Raw genomic sequence first — 26386 nt, 5'->3', positions numbered from 1 at the left:
GGATTCTCCATCACGTCAATGTCACATGACACGAGGAGCAGCAGCCATGTTCTCTGTGGTCATCGTTTATATACAGTACATCTACATGCATGGTACTGTATGTGATATTGTAACAGTATTCGTTAATGATATACAGTATATACTCAATTACATGTTTATATGTATTATACAGTATCATACAGATGCAGGTCCCAAGAGTCAGGACTGAGTTGTGGAAAAAGGCGTTTTAACCTGCAGAACGACTTAAGATTGACTGAATTTATCAGCCTGGGGGAATTCAGATCAATTTTAAAGGGGGCAAATTATGGAAATATCACTTTTTGAAGGCTCTTTAACACATATTTAGGTGTTTGTCTTGCCTTCTGGGCCCCAAAATGCAAGAATTGACAAAGAAATCTGTAATGTGCAGACTCTCGAGGTTGAAATCCACGTGGTTTTATGAGCTGTTCCCTCAGAGCTGTGATGTTTGATCCTTGGGGTATCGTAACCACAGCATGACACAAACATGTCTTTAAGTACTACTATACTATTCTAATTTGTGGAAAAGGGGCATAATATGTCTCCTTTAAAGGACAGAGAAAGGAGATCCATCGACTCTTGTGATTGTGATTGCCCCATGTAATTTGTAATTCTTATGTTGTTAATCATGTAAATCTATGTAGAGTTGTTTGTGCGCTGCTCTCTTAGCGAGGTTGCTCTTGTAAAAGAAGTTTTTAAATCTCAACGAGTTTTGTTTTACCTGGTTAAATAAAGGAAAGAAGAAGATATATATATAGTCTATCTAAATATATGAAATTACTGCTACTTCTTCTAATAAAAGGTTTCATAAATAGGGTTATATGCCACGTATTCAAATCTAATATATGCAGATACTGTACATTAAACTTTGATTAGTGTCACCTGGTACATTTTTTAAGCCTTGTTTAGCTCTGTTTTGGTCACATTTCTAAAATGTTTGAAGTTGCACGTTTATGAGAAAAAAAACATGTATTTTCTCTGATGTTATAAAGTCACGCATTTTTTGAGATTTGCACATTTTTTAAGTGTTGGAAACGTGTCTACACAGGTGTGAGTTTGGGACAGATGTTGCTTGTTTTGCCCGACGCCTGCAGTGGAAGACCTTGTCAAACTTTTACTTTTCATTAGAGAATAGACAAGTTCTCTTTCTGTGTTCTGTAATAAATTTAACCTTGAGAATAACCTTGAGTTTTAGACTTGGAAATGTACCTCCTCTTTCTTGCAGCTTTTTTTTTCTTTTTTACTTAAAATAATAATAATACAAAAACACTGCTGTACAGTCCAGTTATTTTGAGTTAAAGTTGAACAGACCGGTCCTTTTATCAGGAGACAGGTTGATAAATGCTGGTCGACACAAACACAACTGGAGACACGAGGAAAAAGGAGAGAAACTGGAGGGAAATAAGAGAAATAACAGGTATTTACTTTACGTTTAACTCAAACACATTGATTTTTATGATGATAGATGTATGCTAATGATTTACTGTAGGTGACACTCTGACCTTTCCTCAGGCCCAACACATTCCTCCCAAACACCAACTCTATGCTGCATCAAACTTTCAGGATTCGTTCCTTTAATTTTGAACGACTACTCTCCAGACAAATGTAATATTTGTGTCTCCTGGAGGAACAGAGGCTCATTTGTTATGTCACCTTCGTAACTAAAGGTGAAACACTGCTGCGCTAAAACCCACTGAGACACATATAGAAACAAATCGTGACTCGGTTTGTATGAATTATTCTCCATCTTTTTCACAGCAGAAACCGATCGAAAAAAGACGCATCTCTCTCTCTCTCCCCCTCTCTCTCGTGATTCTCAAAGGGTCAAACTCAGGAAGTTCAACAAGGTTATCAGAATCAGTGATCAGCTGAGTGGGCAGCAAACGTCCCCACCTTCAGGGCAGGTGGAGCTGAAACGGCCACTGAACAGATGTCCTGCTATTTTTTTTATTGCGACTTCCTGCAGTAATCGCTCGAGGGGGGAAGAGGAGGATAATAAAAGCAGCTTTAATTCCTCAACTCAACTCAACCTCCAGGTCCAAACTCCGTCCTGTCCTCAGCCCACACACACACAATCAGTCACCTCTCCTGCTGAGCTGCTCGTTGCCTCCGATTTGATCTGCAGAAATATTATTTCAGTCGCTGCACAGAGGTCGTGACGATGAGGCGAGGAGCGAGATGAAGATCGATTCTTTCCTTTGACTCATGCTGTGCAGTGAAGCTTCATGGACTCTGGTTTACTGCTACTAAATACAAATCATGATGAAGGACCATACAAACCTTTATTCACCAGTAAAACTAAAGTCACTTTAAACTCAGGTAACTTAAGTTATCCAGTCCACTTTGATATCCAATTGATCTCCCATGTCTTTGATCTTTTATTATTGGAAAAAATGTCAAATATTCTCTGGTTCAAGTTTCTGGAATGCGCTGATTTTCTCAATTTTCTCCATCGTTGTAAACTCTTTTATTCACAAGATATAACAGTGTGGTTGATCAAATTCAAACACACATCGGCTCATCTAGGTCAGAGATCTCTGTGAGCTTTTCAAAGCCAGATTTTTTTCTTTTGTTGTTTCATTCTCATCAATTGTACCTGCCTAAAGGAGGACGAAGAAGGAAAAAAAAAAGAAAAACCCTAAAAACATAAACAGTTTTATGGGGCAGAAATATGTTTTTGTTCTTGTCTGGTATCTTCTTAAACATCTGCCGACCTGCATCGTTCATCCTGCTGCAGCTCGGGGCTCTGACCTGCAGGTTGGAGCTGATCTCACATTATTCATCATTACTGAATGAAGTTTTGTCAGTTTCCTCCGATGATGATGATGATGATCATGATGAAGGTCGTGAGAGAAACTTTGGTGACCCTTTAATTTACAGGCCGCTAATTACATCATAATGTCTAGAAATAGCCAAGAAATATAACAAGTAATTGTGTTATTATGTCTAGAAATGAACTAGAAATGGTAACAGTCAATTTCATAGTAATGTCGAGAAATAACAACTGATTGTGTAGAAATAGCCCAGAAATAATTGATTGTAATTGACAATTGTAAGGACTTGTTGGAGAAAGATTCTGGCCTTTCCCAAAAAATTCAAAGCATGAAAAGTATGTGTTGCCTTTATTAAAAACATGACATTACAATGAAATTGACAGTTATTTCTAGGCTATTTCTGGACACTACACAATTAATTGTTATTTCTTAATTAAAATGGGGGTAAAAACGTGACATGTGGCATTTTATTTATATATATTTTGGCTATTTCTTGACATTATCATGTAATTAATGGCCTGTAAATTAAAGATCCAGTGTGTAAAATGGGGGGAAACCGTGACATCCAGCATTCAGACTCCTGTAGGGAAAGTGACGGTGGCCTCCGAGGACAAAACAACTTATTTACCACGACTGGGACAACTGGGAGTATTTCAGGAGCATGGAGCGATGAGGTGAAGATCTAAACCATTTTACGACATGTCTGCTGTTTCCTCCTCCTCCTTCTTTTTCTTTGTTTTTATTTAAGAACATGAAACTCTTGAAACGCGCTCTCTGGTTGGCTGGATTTTCCGTTCGGGCTGCCGTACAAACATGGTGGCGCAAGATGGCGACACTCTCTAAAGCAAGACCCTTGTTATACGTATAAAAGAAGAATTATAAGGCTACAAAAGCCAAACAAATTTAATTTCATAGTGATTATACACTTATACTAATAACATCATTTGAAACTTACCTCACTTTTATCAATAGGACAATTTAAAACCATAACTTCTTATTTTACCTCTAACTGCTCGTGCTTTTAACTAGGCCTATGTTTCAATTTACCCTAGTCACCTTTAAATTCTGGTATTCTGTTATGTTTTTGTATGTTTCAAATGTCTTGTCTTCTGTCCTTATATGTTTTGTGTTTCATCTCGGCTATATTGTAAATGAGGATACTCCTCAATATATCTCTGAGTTTAAATAAAGGTTATGAAATATTCATGGGTAGTACCGGTATATTCAAATTTTGCCAATAAACCTTGACAAATATTACACACTGGACCTTTAAAGGGTTAGCAATACTTTTTTCCACGGCGGGGGGTGAAGTTTTCTGACTAAACATGGCGATGTCATGCTGTTACTTTATGGACCTCAAACAGAAAGTATTTCCAACTTTTTCTGTGAGTAGTTTTTCATTCTGGCTGTGTTTCCATCAGGAGACCCTGCTGGGCTCGTCCTCTCAGAGCAGATGCTTAACGGGGACGGACCCGGTCCTCCAGCCGGGAGCCGCGGCCTTGGACCTGCAGGTGCTGACCCTCATCCCGGCCACGCTGCACCCAGCTGGGACCGGCCAAGCCACGGGGACGGGGGCGGGGGCGCGGCGTCCATGCACAAACAGCAGCAGCAGAGGGTGCAGCGCTCAGCCTGCCTGCTCTAAGATTTTATTCATTTGCCGATTTTTCCGCATCGCACCTTTCGAATGCAGCGAGATTTTGTTTTTGTAGCAGATTCACAGGAGGTGTTTTAAATTATTCTGACAGCATGGGAAGTCTTCATTTGTCTCCGAGTTATCTCGCGGCCAGAGAGCGGTGGCGATAGGCATCTGGTTTCTGCTGCTGGAGAGGAGGAGGGGGCGATGAAAATCTGATCATATCGGTATGAGGGAGGGGTCCTGAGGCACAACAGCCCACATGTGCTGTGTGGCTGAGATGGTGGTCAGTGATACCCAATGGGCAGAGAGGAGAATAAAGCCAGAGGTGTCTTCATGTAGTGAAAAAAAATACAATACAATAAGGAGACTCACTCACACGGCTGATTATCATGAGTCAGCAAACTAATTAGTCATTCAATAACTCTCAGACCTTAAAGGGATAGTTCAAAATTATGGCAAATTGGCCCATTGCCATAATATCTATAGTCATAGCAGTAGGTTCGTTACCTTTATTTGTCGGTGCAAGCTATTTTTAGAACGGCGGAGCAGAGCCGTGAGCTGCTCAGAGCTACGCTACGGAGGCTAATGGGATTTCTTGGTTTCCCTCATCAAACTCATCAAATACACAATCCAACAACTCCACAACGCTCTGGTGGACAAGTTGTGACCTGCACATTCACCACGCTATGAGATAATAACACAACGTTACCAGACAGAGTTGTTTGAGAGGCAAATTCATGCAAAACCGCTGATACGTGTTGCCTTCAGGAACAATTTTTCAGTAAGCAGTCTCTGCATTTACCTCTAAAACAAAATAAATCCCATGAGCCTCCGCTCGCGGCCCTGCTCCGCCATCCTAAAAACAGCTTGCACCGACAATTAAAGGCAACAGACCTACTGCTATGATTAGAGGGATTATGGTAATGAGCCAATTTCCCAAAATGTTGAACTATCCCTTTAAAATTCAAGGATCTGGTGGACTTTAAAACAGCTCAAATTATGTATTAAGTAAATAATCATGTTTTCAGGTGGTGTCCAGAGGATGTTTCAGCCTCGAACCAGTTAATATGAACGAAGAGAGATTTGTATGTTTAGAAAAACAAAAAGCACAAACAAATGTAAAACAAAGATGTATATTAATCAGTTAAAGGTCACTCCGTGGAATAATTTAGACATACCGGTATAAATGAAAATATATAACACACTTAATAGATTCAAAAATGTATTCAAAAATAATATTATAAAACAGAATTATGAATTCTAAAATGAGCTGATGGAAACTTGGGAGGCAAAATTTTGCTGAAGCTTCAGCCTACAACTTTTGGGTCAAGGTACATTTGTTTTGTTTTGGATTTATACTTTAGGGAAAAAAAGAAATGAATTATTGTTAGTTGTTTATTTATGTTTAAATGTTGTTTATTGATGTGTGTACTTGATTACAGGACCGAAATAAACTCACTATGAATGAGTCCGTAGCGTCAAGTTGTTGAAAAACCACAGCCAGAGAAGAGAAGATAAGAAGAGCAGGATGAGCCGACGTGACGCGTGACGGGCCATCAGTGATAATTACCAAGTTATGTTCGCAGACCACACACGGAGAAAACTGCTGCACAATTATCCAGCGCTGCAACAAAACACTTGAGCTGTGATTGATTGAACACGGAGCCGTCAGAGCTCCTGCAAACCACCGCAGAGACCAACATCCACCGAGAGCAGCTTGTTAAAAATATAAATCAAATCATTTTTTAACCAGACGATGACGAGGTTCATGCTGTGGCTGCAGCTGCTAATTCCTCTGAAGGCAAATGTCTGCTTGTAGATCCTATCTGATCAATGTTAGGTAACTCCGTCTGGACCTGGATCAACACTATGATGCAACTGACTGACAACGTCTTCTACAGGTTCATGCATTTGGATTCCAAATATTTATTTCCAGGTGAAGAAACTTTATTTAAAATCACTCTCTATGTTAAAGGAAATAAAAACACAACTCAAACAATAAGTTGTGCGTTTTTTTAAGCAATATTTTGAGCTAAAATTCAATTCTCTTCTTTGTATTTCTGCTCTCAGATGTCGCTATTTCCCACAAAATCTGCTTAAATTTGCTTTTAACCTGCAACAGTAGCTGTCTTTCTCTCTGCCCCCCATCAGGTTTCATAATTACAAACATAGTTGTTGCACATTGTTTGTCCTTTTATGTACTTTTCATTTATTTTCTTTCTTTCTCCTTTTTTACTTCTCTCTGCACTGAGCACTTATGTACGGTGGCCCTGAGGTGCAAATCACAGCAAATCAGAAAACACAACACAAAAAGAAAAAATGCAATAGTAATTTGTTGTGTTTTCTCTTTTTGTGTTGTGTTTTCTCTTTTTGTGTTGTGTTTTCTCTTTTTGCTGTTGTGTTTTCTCTTTTTGCCGTTGTGTTTTCTCTTTTGCTGTTGTGTTTTCTCTTTTGCTGTTGTGTTTTCTGATTTGCTGTTGTGATTTGCACCTCTGGGCCACCGTACTTATGTATTTTTTTGTATTTCATTTCCTCTGTATTTGCATCTTTGAGAGCTGTAAAAGCGCTGTATAAATAAAATGTATTATTATTAACATTATTATTGTTAATAATAAACTGGAAGTAGATTGTTTTTCTGTCTTAAAATCTTGGAGAAAACCCCACTGGAAGTTGATCTGGAGGCTGATCAAAGCGACTGCTGGCATCTCCATCACCATCATCATCATCTCAAAGGTCTCAGAGATGAAAACACAACACCTGAGGAGTTCAAACTGAAACCGGTCCAGCACATTTCCAAAAGTCTCGGTTTCCAATGCTCTGAAGCTGCTGAGTCGTGACAACAGGAGGTGAAAACGGACCAAAAGAGATCAGTTTTAAAGTCGAGACACCTGGTTACGAAGCTGAGTGGAGTTCAGACATGTTGGGAACGAGAGGCGACGCAGGAGGAGACACGGTCTGGAAACTACTTTAAATAAAACACGTCTGTTTTCTCCTAATGTTTCCACTTATTGAATCATTTTGTGGTTTTTATTTACAAAGCGTGTGTTCAGGCTTCGGGGTCGACCAGGTCTCCTCCTCGCGCTTCGTGACACGCTGAATGTCATCAGACATCCGGCGGCAGCAGCGATGAGACGAGCGAAGCTGGACGTCCCCTCGGGCGGCCGAGCACGGAGAGTCTGTTGTGTTCTGTCGGGTTCTGGCACCGGCACCGCGTTTGGCACAGCGCGGCGAACGAACAGGAGGAACCTCGGACTTTCTCTCTGCACACGCCACCGACCGACCGACCCGGCTGGCAGGAAACGGCCTGGCAGCAGCCGACGAGTTTTCCTGAGAGGCTCGGGGAAAAAAACAAAAAACAACGAGACGAACGAACACCTCAGTTTATTTTTCTGGAGTGAAAAAGCTCAGACGGTCATGAGGCTTCTCGGACAGTTTGGGGATGAAAAGAAGGAAGAATGGAGTGATAAGGATAAAGAGGAGGAGGAGGAGAGGGAAGGAGAGCAGGAAGAGGGAGGGATGGCCACTCGTCCCTCCTGCAGAGATCTGGCAGGTGATGAGAGGAGGAGCGCTGCTGATTTATCCTCACAGAGAGAAAACATCCTGCTGATACCACTGACACCAAGACCTTTTTTTCCTCTCCTCCTCCTCTCCCTCTATTCATCCATCACTCTAGGAACACTTAAGCCTCTGTGATGGCGAGATTGTGTTATTTATCGAGCTCTAGTTTGTCCTGACCGACCCATCTGTAACTTTTAAAACAACAGAAAGCTGCACGGCCTCAAAACAAGTGTTAAAGGGATAGCAGTAGGTTTGTTTCCTTTAATTGTCGGTGCAAGCTATTTTTAGAACGGCAGAGCAGAGCCGCGAGCTGCTCAGAGCTACGCTATGGAGGCTCATGGGATTTCTTGGTTTCATCAAACTCAACATATACACAATCCAACAACTCCAAAACGCTCTGGTGGACAAGTTGTGACCTGCACATTCACCACGCTATGAGATAATAACACAACGTTACCAGACAGAGTTGTTTTAGAGGGAAATTCATGCAAAACCGCTGATGCACGTTCCCATCGCGGACAGTTTTTCATCAAGCAGTCTCTGCATTTACCTCTAAAACAACTCTGACTGGTAACGTTCTGTTATTATCTCATAACCAATTTGCCAAAATGTGAACTGTTTCATACCATTGGAGCAGCTTGTCATGGGCCATCTTGTTAGTATATAGAGTATCTTTGTTATGATCTTGTACTATTGATGACTGAACTCTGTTTTTTGTATTTCTGTTGGTAATATGGATCCCTCTATCCTTTGAAAATAAAGTCATACATTTTCTGTCCATAATGTTGTCTTTGTGTGTGTGTGTGTGTGTGTGTGTGTGTGTGTGTGTGTGTGTGTGTGTGTGTGAATGTGTAGGTGTGTCAGTCAGAGTAAACACAGTCATCCTCCCACTTGTGTTAAGCCTTGAACAGCTTCTTCTGCGGATTAAATGATCAAGTCCATTTAAAACAGAGTCAGACCACTTCAAAGACCCTCGTACATCTGAGCTTTTCTTCTCCACCTCCTCTCTCTCTCTCATGCTCGCCATGTTCACCATGTTCATGTTCACTCCTCAGACGCAGCAGGAAATGAAAGTGGCCCAGAGAGCAGCAGCAAACAGAGAAAGTTGTTTCACCACCGTTCAGACACAAACTTTCCTCCTGTTGTTTCCAACAATAATACGGCGGAGGAGATAAATGGCCGGGAGCCGACACCGTGGCCCTCAGAGGGACCGGGCTTCCTGAGCTCTGACCTGATTCTCTCAGGTTTAGCCAACAAACACACACAGCAAGTAGGTACGGTGGCCTGGAGGTGCAAACCAACATTACAAAATCCAAAACACTTTCACAAAGCTTGAGACAAATTTACATTTTAGAAAACATTTTTACATATCATAAAACAAAATTACATTACCATAACACATTTACAATTTACAAATTTACATTTCAGAAAACAAATTAACAAGAAAACAAACACTGAGACAAAATTACAAGTCCCAAAACAAATTTACAAATAACATCAACCGGAAAGGGACTGTACACTGCAAAAACTCAAAATCTTACCAAGGATATTTGTCCTATTTCTAGTCAAAATAAATCTCATTATACCTCAAATAAGACTCATCACATAAAAAAGTAGCTTGTTTTTGACACTTTTTACTTCTTTCAAGCAGATTTTAACTTGAAATTAGTAGAAAAATCTGATAGTGGAGCAAGTTTTTCTTTCTTATTACAAGCACAAAAAAACTTGCTTTCACTGGCAGATTTTTCTACTTATTTCAAGTGAAAATTTGTTTGAAACAAATGAAAATTATCTAAAAACAAGTACATTTTTAGGTGATGAGTCTTATTTTAAGTGGAGAGAGATGAGTTTTGACTAGAAATGAGACATTTTGACAAGAAAAAAGATAAATATTCTTGGAAAGATTTTGAGTTTTTGCAGTGTACCAACCGGTGCCGGTAATGACAGCGGCAACGGGACCGCCGGCAACGGCAACGGCACCACGACGAATTCACATAGTCTACTGCCAGTGCCATTGCCAGCGACGGCGCCGATCGCTGTCCATCTTGGGTCACCATGAACTCCGTCAATGACAACAACAACTCCTATTGGCTGCTCCCGTTATCACCTCTGGTTCAACTTGGAGTTGGTACATTCCCTTTCCGGTTTCGGGACTTGTAAATGTGTTATGGTAATGTAATTTTGTTTTATGATACGTCCAAATGTTTTCTAAAATGTAAATTTGTCTCAAGCTTTGTGTGATTCAGATTTTGTAATGTTGGTTTGCACCTCCAGGCCACCGTAGGGAGGAGACCTGAACATAAAACAACCAGGAGCAACAGCAGCATCCGTCACAAGCTTTTAACAAACAGATGGAAACTGTTCAGGAAAGAACTAAGTGCAGTTTAAAAGGTTGAAGTTGATCAGAGAAATAAATCGCAGGAGCTCACAGACTGAAGTGAGAACATCCCACACACACACACACTCTCAATCTGTTTATCTGATATCACAGACTGCTGCAGGACTCTGCTGACCTTTAGAAAACAACTTGTCTCCTCTTTACACGGAGCCTCATAAGGATGGATGATGGTTATAACCCCTTTGTGAGTCGGCACTTTACAAGTCAGCACTTTGCTGTAAGTGGCAATATGGAGAATGTCAGATATCATTTACTAATATGTTGTTGTGTTGCTGCTGCTGCTGCTGCCGAGCGTCAGACAGAAGCAGAGACGGAGAGACGACTCGCTTCTCATCTCAGCTGGTTTTTCTGTTTTATTTCCTTTCTCTTTTTTTTGTCAAAATGGGAAAATTATGGCAATAAAGACTAATAGTTTTCTTTTTATCCATCGTTTGTCTTCTTTCAGAGATCATTACCTTCGTTTCTGTTTTTCATCAGAGCTTGAAGTTTATTCTGTTTTTCTTGCCGCACCTGAAACAGCTTCTGATCAATACTCAGCTCAATAGAGGCCGGACTCACTCTGTGTGTGTGTGTGTGTGTGTGTGTGTGCGTTTCCTCTCACCTGTGATGTCAAACCAGCGCAGCCGATGCGTCTCCGTCATTATGATGCCCACCATGTGAGTGACAGGCTCTGTTTCCATGACGGCGAAGGTGAAGTGGGGCTCGTCGAAGGTGATTGGCTCGGCGGACGGGGGCGGACGGCCCATCCACTCGATGTCCAGTCGGGCGGTGGACGAGCGCGGCGGGCTGCCCTGGTCCGACGCCTTGATCTGGAGAAGAGACACAAACACAATAACAAGGTCAACAATCAACAACACAAACAGAAAGGCTTGTTTGGACTGTGGAGTTATTATTGATTATCTGATCAGGCCAGATCACTTTATTAAAACCTGTAGGGAGATTTGTTTTGCAGTACGAGCATCACCGTTTATAAAAGACAAAAACAAAACAACACAGGACATGAACAGAAATCAAGCTCACTGATCGTCGTTCAAAATCAGAAATACCATGACATAGGGAGCAGTGGATAAGTTAAAAAACAGAAAAAAGAAAGATAAAAAATCTATAAAATAAGTTAAAATACATAAATAATGAGCTAAACCTTAGTAAAAGGAGTAAAAAGTGCACTAGAACTAATTTAAAAGACAAACAGCAGCAGGAACTCAACTGTGAAAGTGAAAGTGACGCATGAAAACGAGCCATGCTCACACTACACTGTAAAAACTCAAAATATTTCCAAGAATATTTGTCTCATTTCTTGTCAAAATGTTTCATTTTTAGTCAAAACTAACCGCTTTCCACTTAAAATAAGACTCATCACCTAAAAATGAACTTGTTTTTAAGACAATTTTCACTTGTTTCAAACACATTTTTACTTAAAACAAGAAGAAAAATCTGCCAGTGAAAGCAAGTTTTTTTTGTGCTTGTAATAAGAAAGAAAAACTTGCTCCACTATTAAATTCTTCTACTTATTTCAAGTGAAAATATGCTTGAAAGAAGTAAAAAGTGCCTAAAAACAAGCTACTTTTTAATGTGATGAGTCTTATTTCAAGTATAATTAGATTTGTTTTGACTAGAAATGACATTTTGACTAAACAAACATTCTTGGTAATATTTTGAGTTTTTGTAGTGTAAACTGTGTTGAACAAGATTTTCACAGTGTCAATTTAGATTTTTTTTAAACTACTTGCAAGCTCCATGAAGTCAAAAAAAGTAATGTTCACACCCCGTCCACATGTTTGTATATTCCTCCTCTGGGACTATTTTTTTGTGCATTGGTCCGGGCACTTGCTTCTGATGAAGGGGAAACTTAATGCTGCAGTGTTTTTGCAGTATATATTCACTGCTGAAAATAGCTACGTCTACGAGTCGAGTGCGAACCGACGTGCTGAGGTGTGACCGACTAACACGCGTTGTTGGTTTTGTTCTTTTCACGCTTTTTGTTTGCAAAGAAAACAGACCAACGACGGCTTTATCCTTAAATTACCTGTAAAGAAATGCTCAACAACGTGTGGAGAGAGAGACTCTCGATGGTGGTCGGCTCTGAGCTTCAGAGGAGGTTAGAAAAGAAGAAAAAAAAAACTGTTTTGTGACGTCTTTGTGAGCGAGCGAGTCTTTCTGTAGCTGATTAACCTGCTGGCTTCACCGACGTGCAGCGATGACAAGGACTGAGAGCGCCGACTGATCCCAGAGCAGGTGTTAGTCAAATGCCTTTCAGCGTATTAAGCACGGGTAATTTAACCTCTTTAGCAGAGCGGTGGGCTCGGTCAAGGCTTTAAAGTCTCCACACCTTCCACAGAGACACGTTAATGAAGCACAACAAAGTCTGAGTGTGTGTGAGTGTGTGTATGTGTGTGTGTTCTGGACGCCTACCGTGAGGATGCTGTAGTTTCCGGGCCAGAAATCGCCGAGCGACCTCACCACGCCCGTCGCGGGGTCGACCTCGAAGCGCTCGTCCGCGTTGTCCTGGAGCCTGTAGGTCACCACGGCGTTGGAGCCCTCGTCGTCGTCCCGGGCGATCATCCTGCACACCTCCTGCCCGCCGGCCACGCGGCGTTGCTCCGGCAGCCGGACGTGGAACAGCTTGTCCGTGAACTTCGGCCGGTTGTCGTTGGCGTCCAAAACCCGGATCACGACGGTGGCGGTGGAGCGGAGGGACGGAGATCCGTTGTCTGAGACGATCACCTGAGGACGCAGAGGACTCGTTATTCTGCTTCAGCTGTTAACAAACACACAGCGTTAGAAACTATCTGGAGAAGTTCTGGTCAGGTTTTTCTTACTGTTGCACCTGCAACCTGCAACAATCTGCAAAACCATCTGAAACTTACCACTCTTCTATCATTAGGACAATTTAAATCCATAACTGCATCTTATTTGACCTCCAACTGCTCCTGCTTTTAACTCTAGACTTCTCTGTTTTCAATTTATCTAGTCACTTTACTTTTTGGTATTTCACATTTCGGATAGGCTGGTATGCTTCAAATGTTTTGTGTTTTGTCTCGGCTATATTGCAAACGAGGTTGCTCCTCAATATATTTCTGAGTTTAAATAAAGGTTATAAATAAATAATCTCATAGAAACTCCCAATGGTTTCTTTTCCTAGTAGTGATCATTAGATCATCATCATCATCTATACATGCTCACCCACTCATACACAATCATTTTACACTTATACATGCTCATATTTGTATTTTGACTCTTTTTGTTATAATAAGGCACTTGTATTGCTTTCTTTTTGGCTGTTGTTGTTGAATTGTTTTTGAATTTTTGCATATTTTTTAGGGGAGGTGTTTTGTATAAACCCATCTACTGTTCTTGTCTCATTTCTGTTTTTGAACTTGTCCTGGATCTTTATGGTGCAAATAAATAAAACTAAACTAAACTTAAACATATTTCTGTCAAATTTTCTCACACGTGTTAGAATAAAGTGCTTGAATGACTGAATCTGCATTACATGTCACGTAGAAACGTAGGAGAATTAAAGTCTTTTAATGTTGGACTGAATGCGTGCCGTTTTAGTTTTTTCCCTGTTTGTATCTTACAGTATTTTGTGTTGTTTTGCTAGCTGCACAGCAAATTGCCCCCCAGGGGAATAATAAAGTCTACTAACTAACTTAATTCACTTTAAATCCTTTAATTATCCACTTACTTTGCAGAAAACAACCGGAAAAATTAAGTGTTCATGACATAATCACTATATACTTTCTTTGCATTGAATTAATAACGGTTAAACTCACTCACTGAGGAGAAATTCCAAGAGACAACTAATAGAAACGCAGATAAAGTCTAGGTAGTAAATGAGGCTTCAGAGAGTGAGCTGAAGTTTTGCTCTGACAAAATGAATATTTGTTGGTAAATTAAAGTCATTTCCACTCCTGCAACATGTTTCTATGTTGTTGTTGTTGGCTGGATATAATCTCCAATTTACAGTTTATTTTTTCCCTTTATGAGCCCGTGAGACGGTTTGTTCTATCTCACTCTGTGCTGGTGTGAAACACAGCGCGTGGAGCAGAGAGGAGCAACGAGCGCTGTGGAGGATTTAGAGTCTGGAGCAGAACAGAACAGCAGGATCTGTTTTCTCCCTGTTTCAGCTTCAGTCCAAAGGGAAGTGGAAGAGTTGTTGTTTCTAAGAGTCTCACCTCGATGCTGTGCTCTGATTTATCCTCCCGATCCAAGGCTGAGAGAGTGCTGATAACACCTGCACACACACACACACGCACAGGGAGAGAAAGAATCAATGCAGTTAGTGTGTGTGAGTCTCAGTCCTGGGAAGTGAGAGTGCTAATTACTCCTAAACAAATAAACACACACACAGGAGTGTTACTTCTTCTGTTATTGTAGGTGTGTGTGGGTGTGTGTGTAGCAACTGTTGTTCACACCTCAGCATATACATTGAGGTCAGGGGATGTTGTTACTGCTGCTGTTGTTGTTGTTGTTGTTGATGATGCTGGTTTATTTGGGTGTGTGTTTTTGTATGTCCACCTGTGTGTGTGCAAGTACAGTATGTGTGTGTGTGTTTTCATCAGTGTGATTATAAAAGTTTTAACTGCAGAAACTCAAAAACTTGGCAAATGATTTCATGCAGATTTTAAATCTCATGATATTTTTACTAAAATTATCATCATCAATCTTTAGTATAAGAAAAAGGAGATAAACAAAAGTTCATTTCACAGATAATTAGCACCGCGTCGGCCTTGCTACAGGTAGAAAACTTTCCAAAAACAAAATATTAGCTGGAACTTGAAGGACCCTCTTAATATTAAGCACATTATGGTCAAACAACAGAGTTGTTTTCGAGGGAAATGCAGAGACTGCTTGATGAAAAACTGCCCCCAACGGAAACACACATCAGAGGTTTTGCATGAATTTCCCTCTAAAACAACTCTGTCTGGTAATGTTGTGTTATTATCTCATAGCGTGGTGAATGTGCAGCTCACAACCTGAATAACCAGCATCACTTCCTCACGTCAATAAAGTCCCGGTAAACAAATATCTGTATTCCCCAGTAAACAAAACAATATAAACAAACAGAAAATGTTCTCATTTATGAATGAAAGCACTTATGATAAAAGTCAGAGCTGCCATTAAAAGGTTTTGCTTCCCACTGTCACTGTGTGTTTACTTGAGAGGAGACTAAATAAGTCTGGAGTGGAAACACGGTGAAATTATCATGAGGAGCTAAAATCACGGGTTCTGATGGAGGCTCATTACGACCTGCAGCGCCCGACCGACGCTCCAGAAACCATCAGCAGCGGATGATTTGGTGGCTGAGTCAGCGCTCCGTTCTGCATCTAACAGTTTTGTTTCTTCCTGATATGAAACATAAACTCAGCAGGTTGTTGCTCAGAAACATTTGGCTGCTGCACAGGAAAGTTCAGACGGAGAACCACTCAGATCTCTTCACTGCAGGAGGAACTCAACCAGACAAGACCAGGTCAAAGCTGGGGGCAACGCAGCACTTCGAAAAAATACTGATTTTAACGAGACCACGCTACAAAATATAAGATTTTAAATGAATAAAACATTCAAATGGCTCCACATGCATTCAAAGAGACACATTTATGCTGTTTTATTGGCGTTTTTAATTTGATCTCATTCTGACTTTGCTCTATTTTATGATTTTTAAAGTGTAAAGTGTCTTTGAGCATTTGTAAAAGCGCTTACAAATAAATAAATGTATCATTATTATTTATTATTATAAGTACTTTGACCATTAATAAGGATTTTAAAATGAGAAAAGTTCACTTATATGCCGTTTGTTATGTCTGGTTTGCAAAACAGTCATTGCATAATCTCGAATTTTATTTGGGAATATTTCTACTCCCACCCCTCACCTCTCTGTTTCAAGGGTTTAAAGGGTATGGGGGATGTGAAGAGATGGGATGGAGTATTCATTTATGTTCACTTGTTCCTCTGCCTCCTTTAGTAATAATGATATATTTAATGAAAGTAATTTATTTGCTGTAATAGAGTTGAGGCTCAGTGTATTGGAAGTGCTCTTCCTCTTCCCTGCTGTTCCCAAGGAGCTCAGCTGAGAATTGATCAGTCAGTGACTATAGAGGCGACTCCAGTGTTGTCTTCTTTCTTACACATGTTCAGCAGGTTTTATTTATACTGGGACTGAAGTCATTTACAAGATTCCTTCCAGATTAACTGAGTTACAGCTCTGAACTTGACACGATTAACTAAGTTGATTAATGAAAACATAATAAACTTCTGCTGCAGAAGCTTTGTGTTCTGTTTAATTTCTCTGTGACCCTTTTCTCTTTTCTGCTCCAGCAGTTTGCTGATGAGAGAGTCTTTTGACCTCGTCTCGGCCAATCTAAATACATTAAGTGAAGTGTTTTAGGGCTGCTATTAGCTCTAATAGGGACGGCAGAGCTGGGGAGGCCTGCCAATACTGCTGGCAGGATAATAATGGGGGTCAGACCACGGAGGAGTGTTTGGATAAGAGAGAGAGAGAGAGTGTGTGTGTGTTTGTGTGTGTGTCTGGGCCTTTTATGAGTCAGTGTTTATTGTTGGTGTGAAATGACTGGATCCTGCTCCTGTTCGTGGTTTTATGACAAACTGACACTTTGCAGCTTCTGCAGATTTTCAGGGTTTGAGCGTCGTTGTGGTTTGTGTCGTTAAAACAGAGGCAACAGGTTCGTTATATAAAAAAAACAGGACAACGACTAAGTTTTATAAAAAACTTTACAAGGTCATTATATAAAATCATCTGCAACGACGGCTGAAATCAAACATTCTCTTTAAATGTAACCTCAAAACTCACCTGTCTGCCTTGACTTTTGATTAACTCCTGGTTATAAAACATCATTATTTCTGCAAGCAGCAGCAGCAGCTTTATTATTAATGCTCTTTTTTTTTCATCGACTTGTGTATTTTATTTTATCATCACTGTCAAGGCAACGCAGCTTTATTAACTAAGCACATTTCAAACAGAGAGAGAAAAAAATGAGATTTTATTACGAGTGTTAGTTTTATTGTCATTTGTGCCGTTTAATCATCAGTCGCCCGTAAAGCTCTTTGAACTGCAGATGTGACAGCCTCATAAATAGGATGTTTTTATAACATGCACAAATTAGTGTGTGCACATTTTTCTTGTATTAAATGTTTTAAGTGTGAACTCAAAAGCTGTGATTGGCCAGATGACAGGAAACACAACATTGTACCGTCTGCATCCTGTGCATCGTTAGGCTACTTTCTCCTCATCTCTTGTGGTGGCGACGATAACTTTATAATTTTGTCGTTCCTTCCTTTATGGTAACATCTGTCTTGTCTGCACCATCAAAGGTACAGTACTGTAGATGCACCAACACATTTCTACTTCAAAGAGGATGTAGGGTTTGTTGAAGGTGGTGCTTTTCTCTACATAATAAAATAGCTGGAGCTGAACTGTGTAAGAAACCTCCAACAGCTGAAACACAACATGAAATGTACAGTTACAGATTTGTGCGGCTTCTCTATGATATACATTTCAAACACAAGTGGTTCAAAGATGAAATTTGTGTCAGCATCTTTGTAAAAACAACTAAAGGAAAAAGTTGCGGGAAAGTTTTTTATGTTTTTATCATCAATACGAGTGTGTGCAGGGAATCTGAACGAGACTCTGAGGTCACTTCAGTTCAGTGGTGTAGTCTAATCTTTTGTAGTGGGTATACTGCTTTTTAGGAGGGTAAACTGTACATACTTGTATTGCATAGACTGGTGGTTCTCAAACCCTTTTATATCAAGGATTGACACAAAATTGACACAAATTAGACCACAGACCCTCACTGGACAAAGTTTTAAAGCAAACACCAGAAATACACAAACAATCAATGTACGTTTAAATTAGGCGTACATTTTTGAAAGAATATAGAGAAATTTCTGGAAAAAAAAGTGGTACAATTTCTCCACAAAAAAGTAAAAAAAAAAAAAAGTGGTAAAATTTAGCAATTTCTTTCTTTCTTTCTTTTTGGGGGAAAAACTGGTAAAATTTCTCAAAAAAAGTTGTAAAATTTCTAAAAAAAAAAAAAAAAAAAGTTTTAAACATTTTAGAGGAAACTGGTAAAAATTGAAGGAAAAGTGGTCAAATTAAAAAAAAAGTCAATCAATAATTAAAAAGAGGGGTAAAAGTAAAAAATGGTATATAATAAATAGTAAAAAGTTTTTTTTTTTTAAATTGAGAAGAAACTGGTAAAATTACTCAAGAATTATAGAAAAAATTTGCTAACATTTCTCAAAAAAAGAAGGGGGGCAAGCAATAATACAAAAGGGGTACAATTTCTTTTAAAAAAAAAAGTAAAAAGTAGAAAAGAAAAACTGAGAAGAAATTGGTAGAATTTCTCAGAGAAAAATTCGAAGAAAAGTGGTAAAATTAAAAAAGAAAGAAAAAAGTAAAACAATAATCAAAAAAGTGAAAAAATTCAAGAAAAAGTTGGGGACCCCCTTGAACCCTGTCAACCCTCCCACTTTGAGAACCACTGACATAGACTTTAGTTAGATAGTTTTGTTGTACTGGGTATACTGAAATATTTATGCATTAGTATCACATAGACTACACCACTGCTTCAGTTTGCAGGGATTTAGATTTCAGTGTGAGGACTGGGGGCCCAGAGTGGATGTACTATGTGTAGACAGAGCTGGGGGTCGTAAGTGGAGAGAACGACCCCGCTGAGGGTCATTGGGTCCTTTTTACAACAGTGCAAACAAGCCCCGCTGGGAGGGCATCATTAGGACAGGTGGGACACGTTAGAAAGTGTGTTTTTGTCATTAGCACAGACATGGGAATCGGGGGGTAAAGCCTGCTCTCTCCCCTGTCGCCTGTTTTCACTCAGCCATGCTGGACGCCTGTCAAAACCCCCAGAGGATCAACAGCGATGTCTGGAAATGTCCCGGACTGATTGGTCGGTTTGTTTGCTCCCTCGTCTTTGTCTCCAAGTTTCCTCCCCATCATAAACTCAAAATCAGATCTTCAAGACTGACATGTTAAATTACACATCAGCCTCTATGAAGGAGGATAAAAGTCAAGACGCAGAGGAAAAGAAAGTTAAGTATCAAGATTACAAAGAGGGAGTCCAAATTCAGCAGAGCTGGATTAGAGGGGGGATTTCTTGAACGACGGATGCAGTGAGTACTTTGTCAGAACAAATGTATGCAAATGAGGCTGTGTGGGTAAACAAAGCTCTGAGCAGAGCAGAGCAGCAAACAGCCCCAGATCATTAGGAGCAAGTCGTTTCACACTAATCCACCCAACACCGGGTCTTCTGCAGGTTTTTCCATTATCACACTACGGCTATCTGAACACAGATCTGAGATGGAAAACGCTAAGCCTCGTTTGTCGAGCTTAGTCACAAGCATATCTGATCAGTGGGGCCGTTCTGAGCGGACACGCCGTCCCAAGGTGCATTCAGGTGCAAAATGGACCAATTAGAAGCTTTTAGAAGTCAATGGAGAGACGCGGACAAACCGATTTGCACCACATGGAGCATAAGAGCACATCGGCTGGAGTTATAAATGTCAAAGTTAGAAAAACAAAGCCAGCTCTTCCAAACGGTTACTGCTGCACAGTTTAAAAGACAATGCTGATGTGACTGGACTCAGTGGGTATAAGCTTCAAAAACTGCTGAGAAATGCATTATCCAAACAGGAGGGAACTTTCATTTGGCTGCAGGATACCGTGCACGCTCACGATGACACAGGAAGACGTTGTGTGCAGCTTGATGTGTTTTTAATGACAACACTTCATCTCTGTGGCACAGAGGAGGAAGCTATCATGCAGAGTACTTCTTCTATGGGTCAATACTTTGTTGGGTTTGACGTCAATGTGTTTAAAATATGAAAAAAATATTAGCGGAAGCAGACTTTCAATTATTTTCGGTGGGTTGCTTTACAACAAAACCCCAGTCTGGGGGCGTTGGGAGGAATTTGCAGCTGGAAATGCTAATGAACTGGGAGCATTCCTGGCTTGTCTGGCCTTGCCAATCATCAACGCTACACATAATGAAACCAACACTGGACTTACATAACCAAACAGACAATAATTTTCAGTCATTTTGGGTAATTTTGGCACACCCAACAATTTGTTTAAAGAAAAAAAAAGTCCGATTTTGTTTCTTCCCACCTCGTCACTTAGTACCTTTCCTTCCCACTTAATATTTTGTCCCATTATTCTCCGGGTATTTCATTCTAAGTATAGTACATCAGTAAGTATATACTCATTTGAGGAGGATAAAGGCTTAAACAGAAATCTCCACACCACAGCCGTGACTCAGCCTCATCCTGTCCAGGCACGAGAGGTTTCTACACCGCTCGTCCTGTACATTGGTAAATCGTTTTGTGCATTTGTGAAAATTAGACAAGGTGGATCATGTTCCAACGAGCTGGTTTCAACAGAGTCTCCCTCACTGACACGGCGTTATTTGACCAGTAAAAGCTGCTATCTGATCCTTCTTATACTCTTTTCTGTCCGATGGTTTTCTATGATAGTTATTTGAGTGCTTTTCCTGTCTTCTGTGCAAAATGACATTTTAACTTCAGCTTTAAAAACCGTGGGCATTAATCTGCTGCAGCGTCCTGGTTGTGAACAGATCGTTTTGGACTTTGCTGCAGGAATCTGATCCCATTCAGCCACAACAGCATCACCCAGGTCCAACAGTGATGACAGGTTTGAGATTTAACGCCTGGGCTCCTTCCAGTTCATCTTAAAGTAGCTGGATGAGGTGAAGCTCAGGGCTCTGGAAGGATACGCTGTTGGAAGTTCACTGTGTTTTATGCTGCAGCATTAAGTTTCCCCTTCATTAGAAGCAAGTGTCCAGACCAATGCACAGAAAAATAGTCCCAGAGGAGGAATGTACAAATATGTGGACGGGGTGTGAACATATTTTTTGGACTTTATGGAGCTTGCAAGTAGTTTAAAAAGCATTTCATTTCAATTTTAACCTAAATTGACACTGTGGAAAAACTTGTTCTACACAGTTTACACTGTAATAAATCTTACCAAGAATATTTGCCTTATTTCTAGTCAAAATGTCATTTCTAGTCAAAACAAATCAAAGTATACTTAAACTAAGACTCATCACAAACAAAAGTAGCTTGTTTTTAGACATTTTCAAGCATATTTGATAGCAAGTTTTTCTGCTTACTGGCAACTGGAAACAAGTGAAAATGACCTTAAAACAAGTTAATTTTTGGGTGATGAGTCTTATATTAATTGGAAAAAGATCAGGTTTGACTAAAAATGAGACATTTTGACAAGAAATAAGACAAATATTCTTGGAAAGATGTTGAGTTTTTGCAAGTTTCTCTTTATTGCTTCAGCGCTGTTTGTATCGTTTACTCTCTCTTTTGTGAAAGCAGCTCAGATATTGCCAGATATTTCTGTGTCGTTAGGTTTTCTCTTGTTCCACCGGTTCTGTGTTGCTTTACATTTTCATTCCTGTCATTATCTCACGCAAACGACATCGTATAAGTGAAGTAGGCTATACAGTACACTGCAAAGGTTAGTAGTGGTTTCTCCAGGAGGATTTAGGTCATCTATATTCAAAAGACCTCGGTCCACAGCCGAGACTTGCCATTAAGGAAATCCTCAGATTGTAAAAAAGTACACACAGACACAATCTCCCTTTTTCATCCAAGGCTTGTCTGTTTGAGTAAATGAATATCAAATACACCTGCTTTTGCACCAAAAATACGTGTTTTAATGTGACGCTGTCCAGCTGTTTCAACACCTCCTGTCCTGCTGCCTTTGTGTGGCGTCTCAGCATTAACACAACTCGCCCTCCCTCTCTGTAATCCCTCGGTACACTGGCCTTAGGGCGTGGACAAACACGAGACCAACCAGGAGATTAGAAGAAGAGGACGGGCTTGTAGCGACATGCAGGGCTCATTTGGTTGAAGATCAAAGTCTCTGAAAAGTGACTCAGTTGCAACTGTCAAAGATGAACACGCAAATGCCCCGAGGGGGGGTTACAGGTATCCCTCTTTTCTCTTTCCTGTTTTAGACTTTTCTCACTTTAAGTCGACACACATCCATCAGGAAACGGATGAGTGGCTTTGTTGATGACCTCTTCACAAGTTTCTCATTATAAAGTTTTATTTCCAGCACTGCGCTCTCTCTGCGTCCATCCAGTACGTTACGAGGTATCAACTATACTTTTCAACCTCCTCCCCCTGTGAGAAATAACCCAATGTTGGGGTTTTACGGCCGCGGTAATAACCCTGCATCAAAATGTAAATCTGCCAGGACGACGTGGCAACATATAGAGATGTGTCGGAGCTATTTGAGAAAGACAAGAGCTGCAAGAGCTGCTCCAGATGTCTGATATCCACACAGGGAGTTTGAATCAAAATGTAAATCAATCAGGTGGGGGAGCGTGCTGCCTGTATTTCTGTCCAAACTGCTTGTGAAATGGGAGGATGGCACCGCACAGGCTGATTGAATTCCATCCTGTATCCCAGAGTTATTGTATACGTCCCCGTCCATATGGTGGCTCAGTAAAATCTTCAATTACATGAAGGAGAAGGGGCCGAGCTCCACACTTAGATTCACCAAAGCTGAAAGTGAAGCTGCTTTTACGTCAAAACATGATCTAAAATATTATTTAGATAAACTACTTCTCCAAACAAAGCCTTTGTTAAACATCTTATGAAATGCTGGTTTGTTTAAAGGGATAGTTCAACATTTTGGCAAATTGGCCCATTGCCATAATCCCTATAGTCATAGCAATAGGTTTGTTACCTTTATTTGTCGGTGCAAGCTATTTTTAGAACGGCAGAGCAGAGCCGCGAGCTGCTCAGAGCTAGCTACGGAGGCTCATGGGATTTCTTGGTTTCCCTCATCAAACTCATCAAATACACAATCCAACAACTCCAAAACGCTCTGGTGGACAAGTTGTGACCTGCACATTCACCACGCTATGAGATAATAACACAACGTTACCAGACAGAGTTGTTTTAGAGGTAAATTCATGCAAAACCACTGATGCACGTTCCTGTCAGGGGCAGTTTTCTGGCAACCAGTCTCTGCATTTGCCCTGGTAACGTTCTGTTATTATCTCATAGCGTGGTGAATGTGCAGGTCACAACTTTTTCACCAGAGCGTTGTGGAGTTGTTGGATTGTGTATTTGATGAGTTTGCTGAGGGAAACCGTAGTGTAGCTCTGAGCAACTCGCCGCTCTGCTCAGCCGTTCTAAAATTAGCTTGCAGCGACAATTAAAGGTAACGAACTGACTGCTATGACTATAGGGATTATGGCAATGGGCCAATTTGCAAGAATGTTGAATTATCCCTTTAACTGGCGAGCATCAGGCGGACCCATAGGACTGATGGGACTGAACCCATCTGCAGCAGCTGAACAAGGTGAAAGAAAACAAAGCGGAGAACAAAGCGGAGGATGGGATGTGGGTCAGAGACAGAGAGAGACCTTAGAGCTTAAAGAGACCTTTATTTTTCTCCCTCAATGTTCAAAGATAAGACTTCAGCTGTTTCTCAAGAAACATGTTTCGATCTGGGTAATCAGGCTGGGTGCAGATCTAGATAACAATTAGGTCTGGATCTCAAAGATGCGTCAGACTGTCTGGCTTTGAAAGACCGATGTCATGGTTGACAGAGCGTAATTCAAATGTTTCTGGTTTAATCAATCATTCACTCTCACTCACCCGTTTTGGGATCAACGTCGAAATACGTCCGGTGAGACTCCAGCATCTGGAAGGAAAGTTTCCCCTCCGACGACGTGTCCACGTCTTTGGCCGACACCTGGACCACGGATTTGACCGAGTCCACGTTTTCCTGGACGGACGCGAAATACACCGGCTGGGAGAGTTCGGGAGCGTTGTCGTTGACGTCCACGACCTCCAGGAAGACGTGAGTCCAGGAGACCAGAGGCTCCGTCCCCAGGTCGGTGGCGTAGACGGAGAGCCAGTAGTGAGGCGTCGTCTCGCGGTCCAGCGTCTCTGTTGTACGAATCACACCTGAGAAAACGAAAAGGAAACAGGATCAGGAACATACATATACTGTATTTATATATTGATAGCACATAATTAATAATTTATTATAAAACGGAAAGGTGAAATCCGGCAATCTGATTGGTTGTTAGCCGTGGTATAATGAGCATATACCACGGCTACTATTCTAAAGCCTTATCACAGCGTAGGCTATCACTCCGCGCCAGGCACGTAATGACTGGTGTGAATGGAAGTTGTTGTCATGTATCCATGACAACGGACTGTCGCCGTCCGTAGCAAAAGACAGTTGATGTTTTTACGATGTTAAAAAATGGACTAAAGTAGTTGTTTAAGGTGAACTTTCACCTCTGGGGAGGGTTAACAATGGTAGAGGGGACTGAGCAGTGACTTTCACCTGAAAAAAAAGCAGAGGAAAAGACGACATGCAGAGCTACTTGGAGCTAACGTCTGGAGAGGTGGGACTATTTTTTCACAGTGGGGGAATTTTATTGGATAATATGTATTTATGGTTGAATAAAACTACATGAAATTGATTGCGTATTCCTCTTTCATATTGTCATTATTGGTAACCGTTTTATAAAACGCTTCGCGTCGGGCCGAACAACGCCCCTTAGCCGTGGTATAATGAGCATATACCACGGACTGGAGTGATATATTGCTTAATCATATTCTTCATATGTGATGACTGTAACAACCCCGGAGTAAATATCAATCAGTTTGGCTGTCATCAGGGCTTTTAAAAAGCCTGGACTGGTGCCCAAATGTGGGAGGGGACATTTCTTTTTCTTTTTTTTATCGTTCTCTTCTTAGCAGTGTGGGTGATATTTCTGTTGCCAAAACTTACCCAGGTTCCTCTGGTGTACACAAAGCTGAATACCAGAACTTAATTATGGTAAAAACATGGGAAATGGTCTTTTCTGTACACAGAAACAGTCTTAAGTACGGACACCCTGAGGGAGAGCTCAAAGACCAGCAACACAGGACGAAAAAAGAAAAAAGAAAAAAAAAAAAGGATGTATTTCAGCGGGGATCCATTATGACACAGAACTCGACCTGTCCTGATTACATCTTTAGCCTTAAGTGCAACAGCAGGTTAATGGAATGTGAAAAGATATGCCGAGACGTCGCAGGATATTCTCTGCAAAAGTATACGCTGCTGGAAAAACAGACAAACCACCTTTAAGCAGCCCAGAGGGAATACCATGTCATACAACCACGCACGTGTCTCATCTCGGGTAACATACATGAGGAAATGCATGAAGATATTTTATGACAACACGGTGCAGGCGCGTCACTGAGTTCGTATACGTGTGTCTGACCTTATTTCACGGTGAATAGTGCTGCCATTTACTCAAACTTATGAGAAAATATGAAATACATGTAGGAAGTGAAAGATGACTTAACCTTGGAAGCAGCTGTGGACAAAGGTTCATTCAGAGGCTGAAAGTTACAGCTCCTGAAGCATCAGTTTAATTTCTATTTAACATCCTGCCTTTGATGACCGTCAAGCATGAACTTGCGTGAACTCAACGTGCACTACGAGATGAGATAAACACAAAAACCTGAAACCTGAATGGCAAAATTTGTGCGATAAGATCAAAAGCTCAATGGACGCTAGAAGCCAAAGCAGACAATTTAAATTAATTTGTCTAGTCGTTCAACAAGGTTCTTTCATTTCAACACGAAAGCTCGCAGGTCACCCTAACCCGCAGATCATTAGTCAACCAGGCTGCTGTTGTTGTCTTTAATGTTGTAAAATTGATGGAAATGGGGAGATGTTTTCAGAGAATAATCAAAAGACTGGAACATCTGAGACGTAATGGCTCTGAAATTGATAAATAATGAATAAAGTTCAGGCTTTTTCTCAACTTTAAAAAAAAAAAAAATGCACCAGCACCACAGCAACATGACAGGAAATCTGATCCAACTCGCTGATGGAAACACCACAAATAATGATCTGATATAGTTAGTATCAGGATTTCTAGACAAACTACATGTTTTAAAGGACAATTCTGG

The 26386-nt window shown here is 40.6% G+C and overlaps 1 protein-coding gene across 2 annotated transcripts in view; it reads right to left on the bottom strand.

The window, feature by feature from the left end:
- fat2 (FAT atypical cadherin 2) overlaps positions 1-26386 on the bottom strand; it is a 143973-nt gene that overhangs the window by 95627 nt on the left and 21960 nt on the right. For both annotated transcript variants that reach the window (XM_085788951.1, XM_085788952.1), the window contains exons 3-6: positions 24065-24376; positions 14563-14621; positions 12797-13108; positions 10986-11193 (exon numbers count right to left, since the gene is read on the bottom strand). In XM_085788951.1, coding sequence (XP_085645077.1) covers positions 10986-11193; positions 12797-13108; positions 14563-14621; positions 24065-24376 — 891 coding nt within the window. The remainder of the gene's footprint in view (positions 1-10985; positions 11194-12796; positions 13109-14562; positions 14622-24064; positions 24377-26386) is intronic.

Source organism: Trachurus japonicus, chromosome 10, assembly GCF_045865225.1.
Source record: "Trachurus japonicus isolate A0001 chromosome 10, Traja_1.0".
NCBI lineage: Eukaryota > Metazoa > Chordata > Actinopteri > Carangiformes > Carangidae > Trachurus > Trachurus japonicus.
Note: the sequence above shows the minus strand (reverse complement) of the source record. Positions and strands in the feature narration are given on the sequence as shown.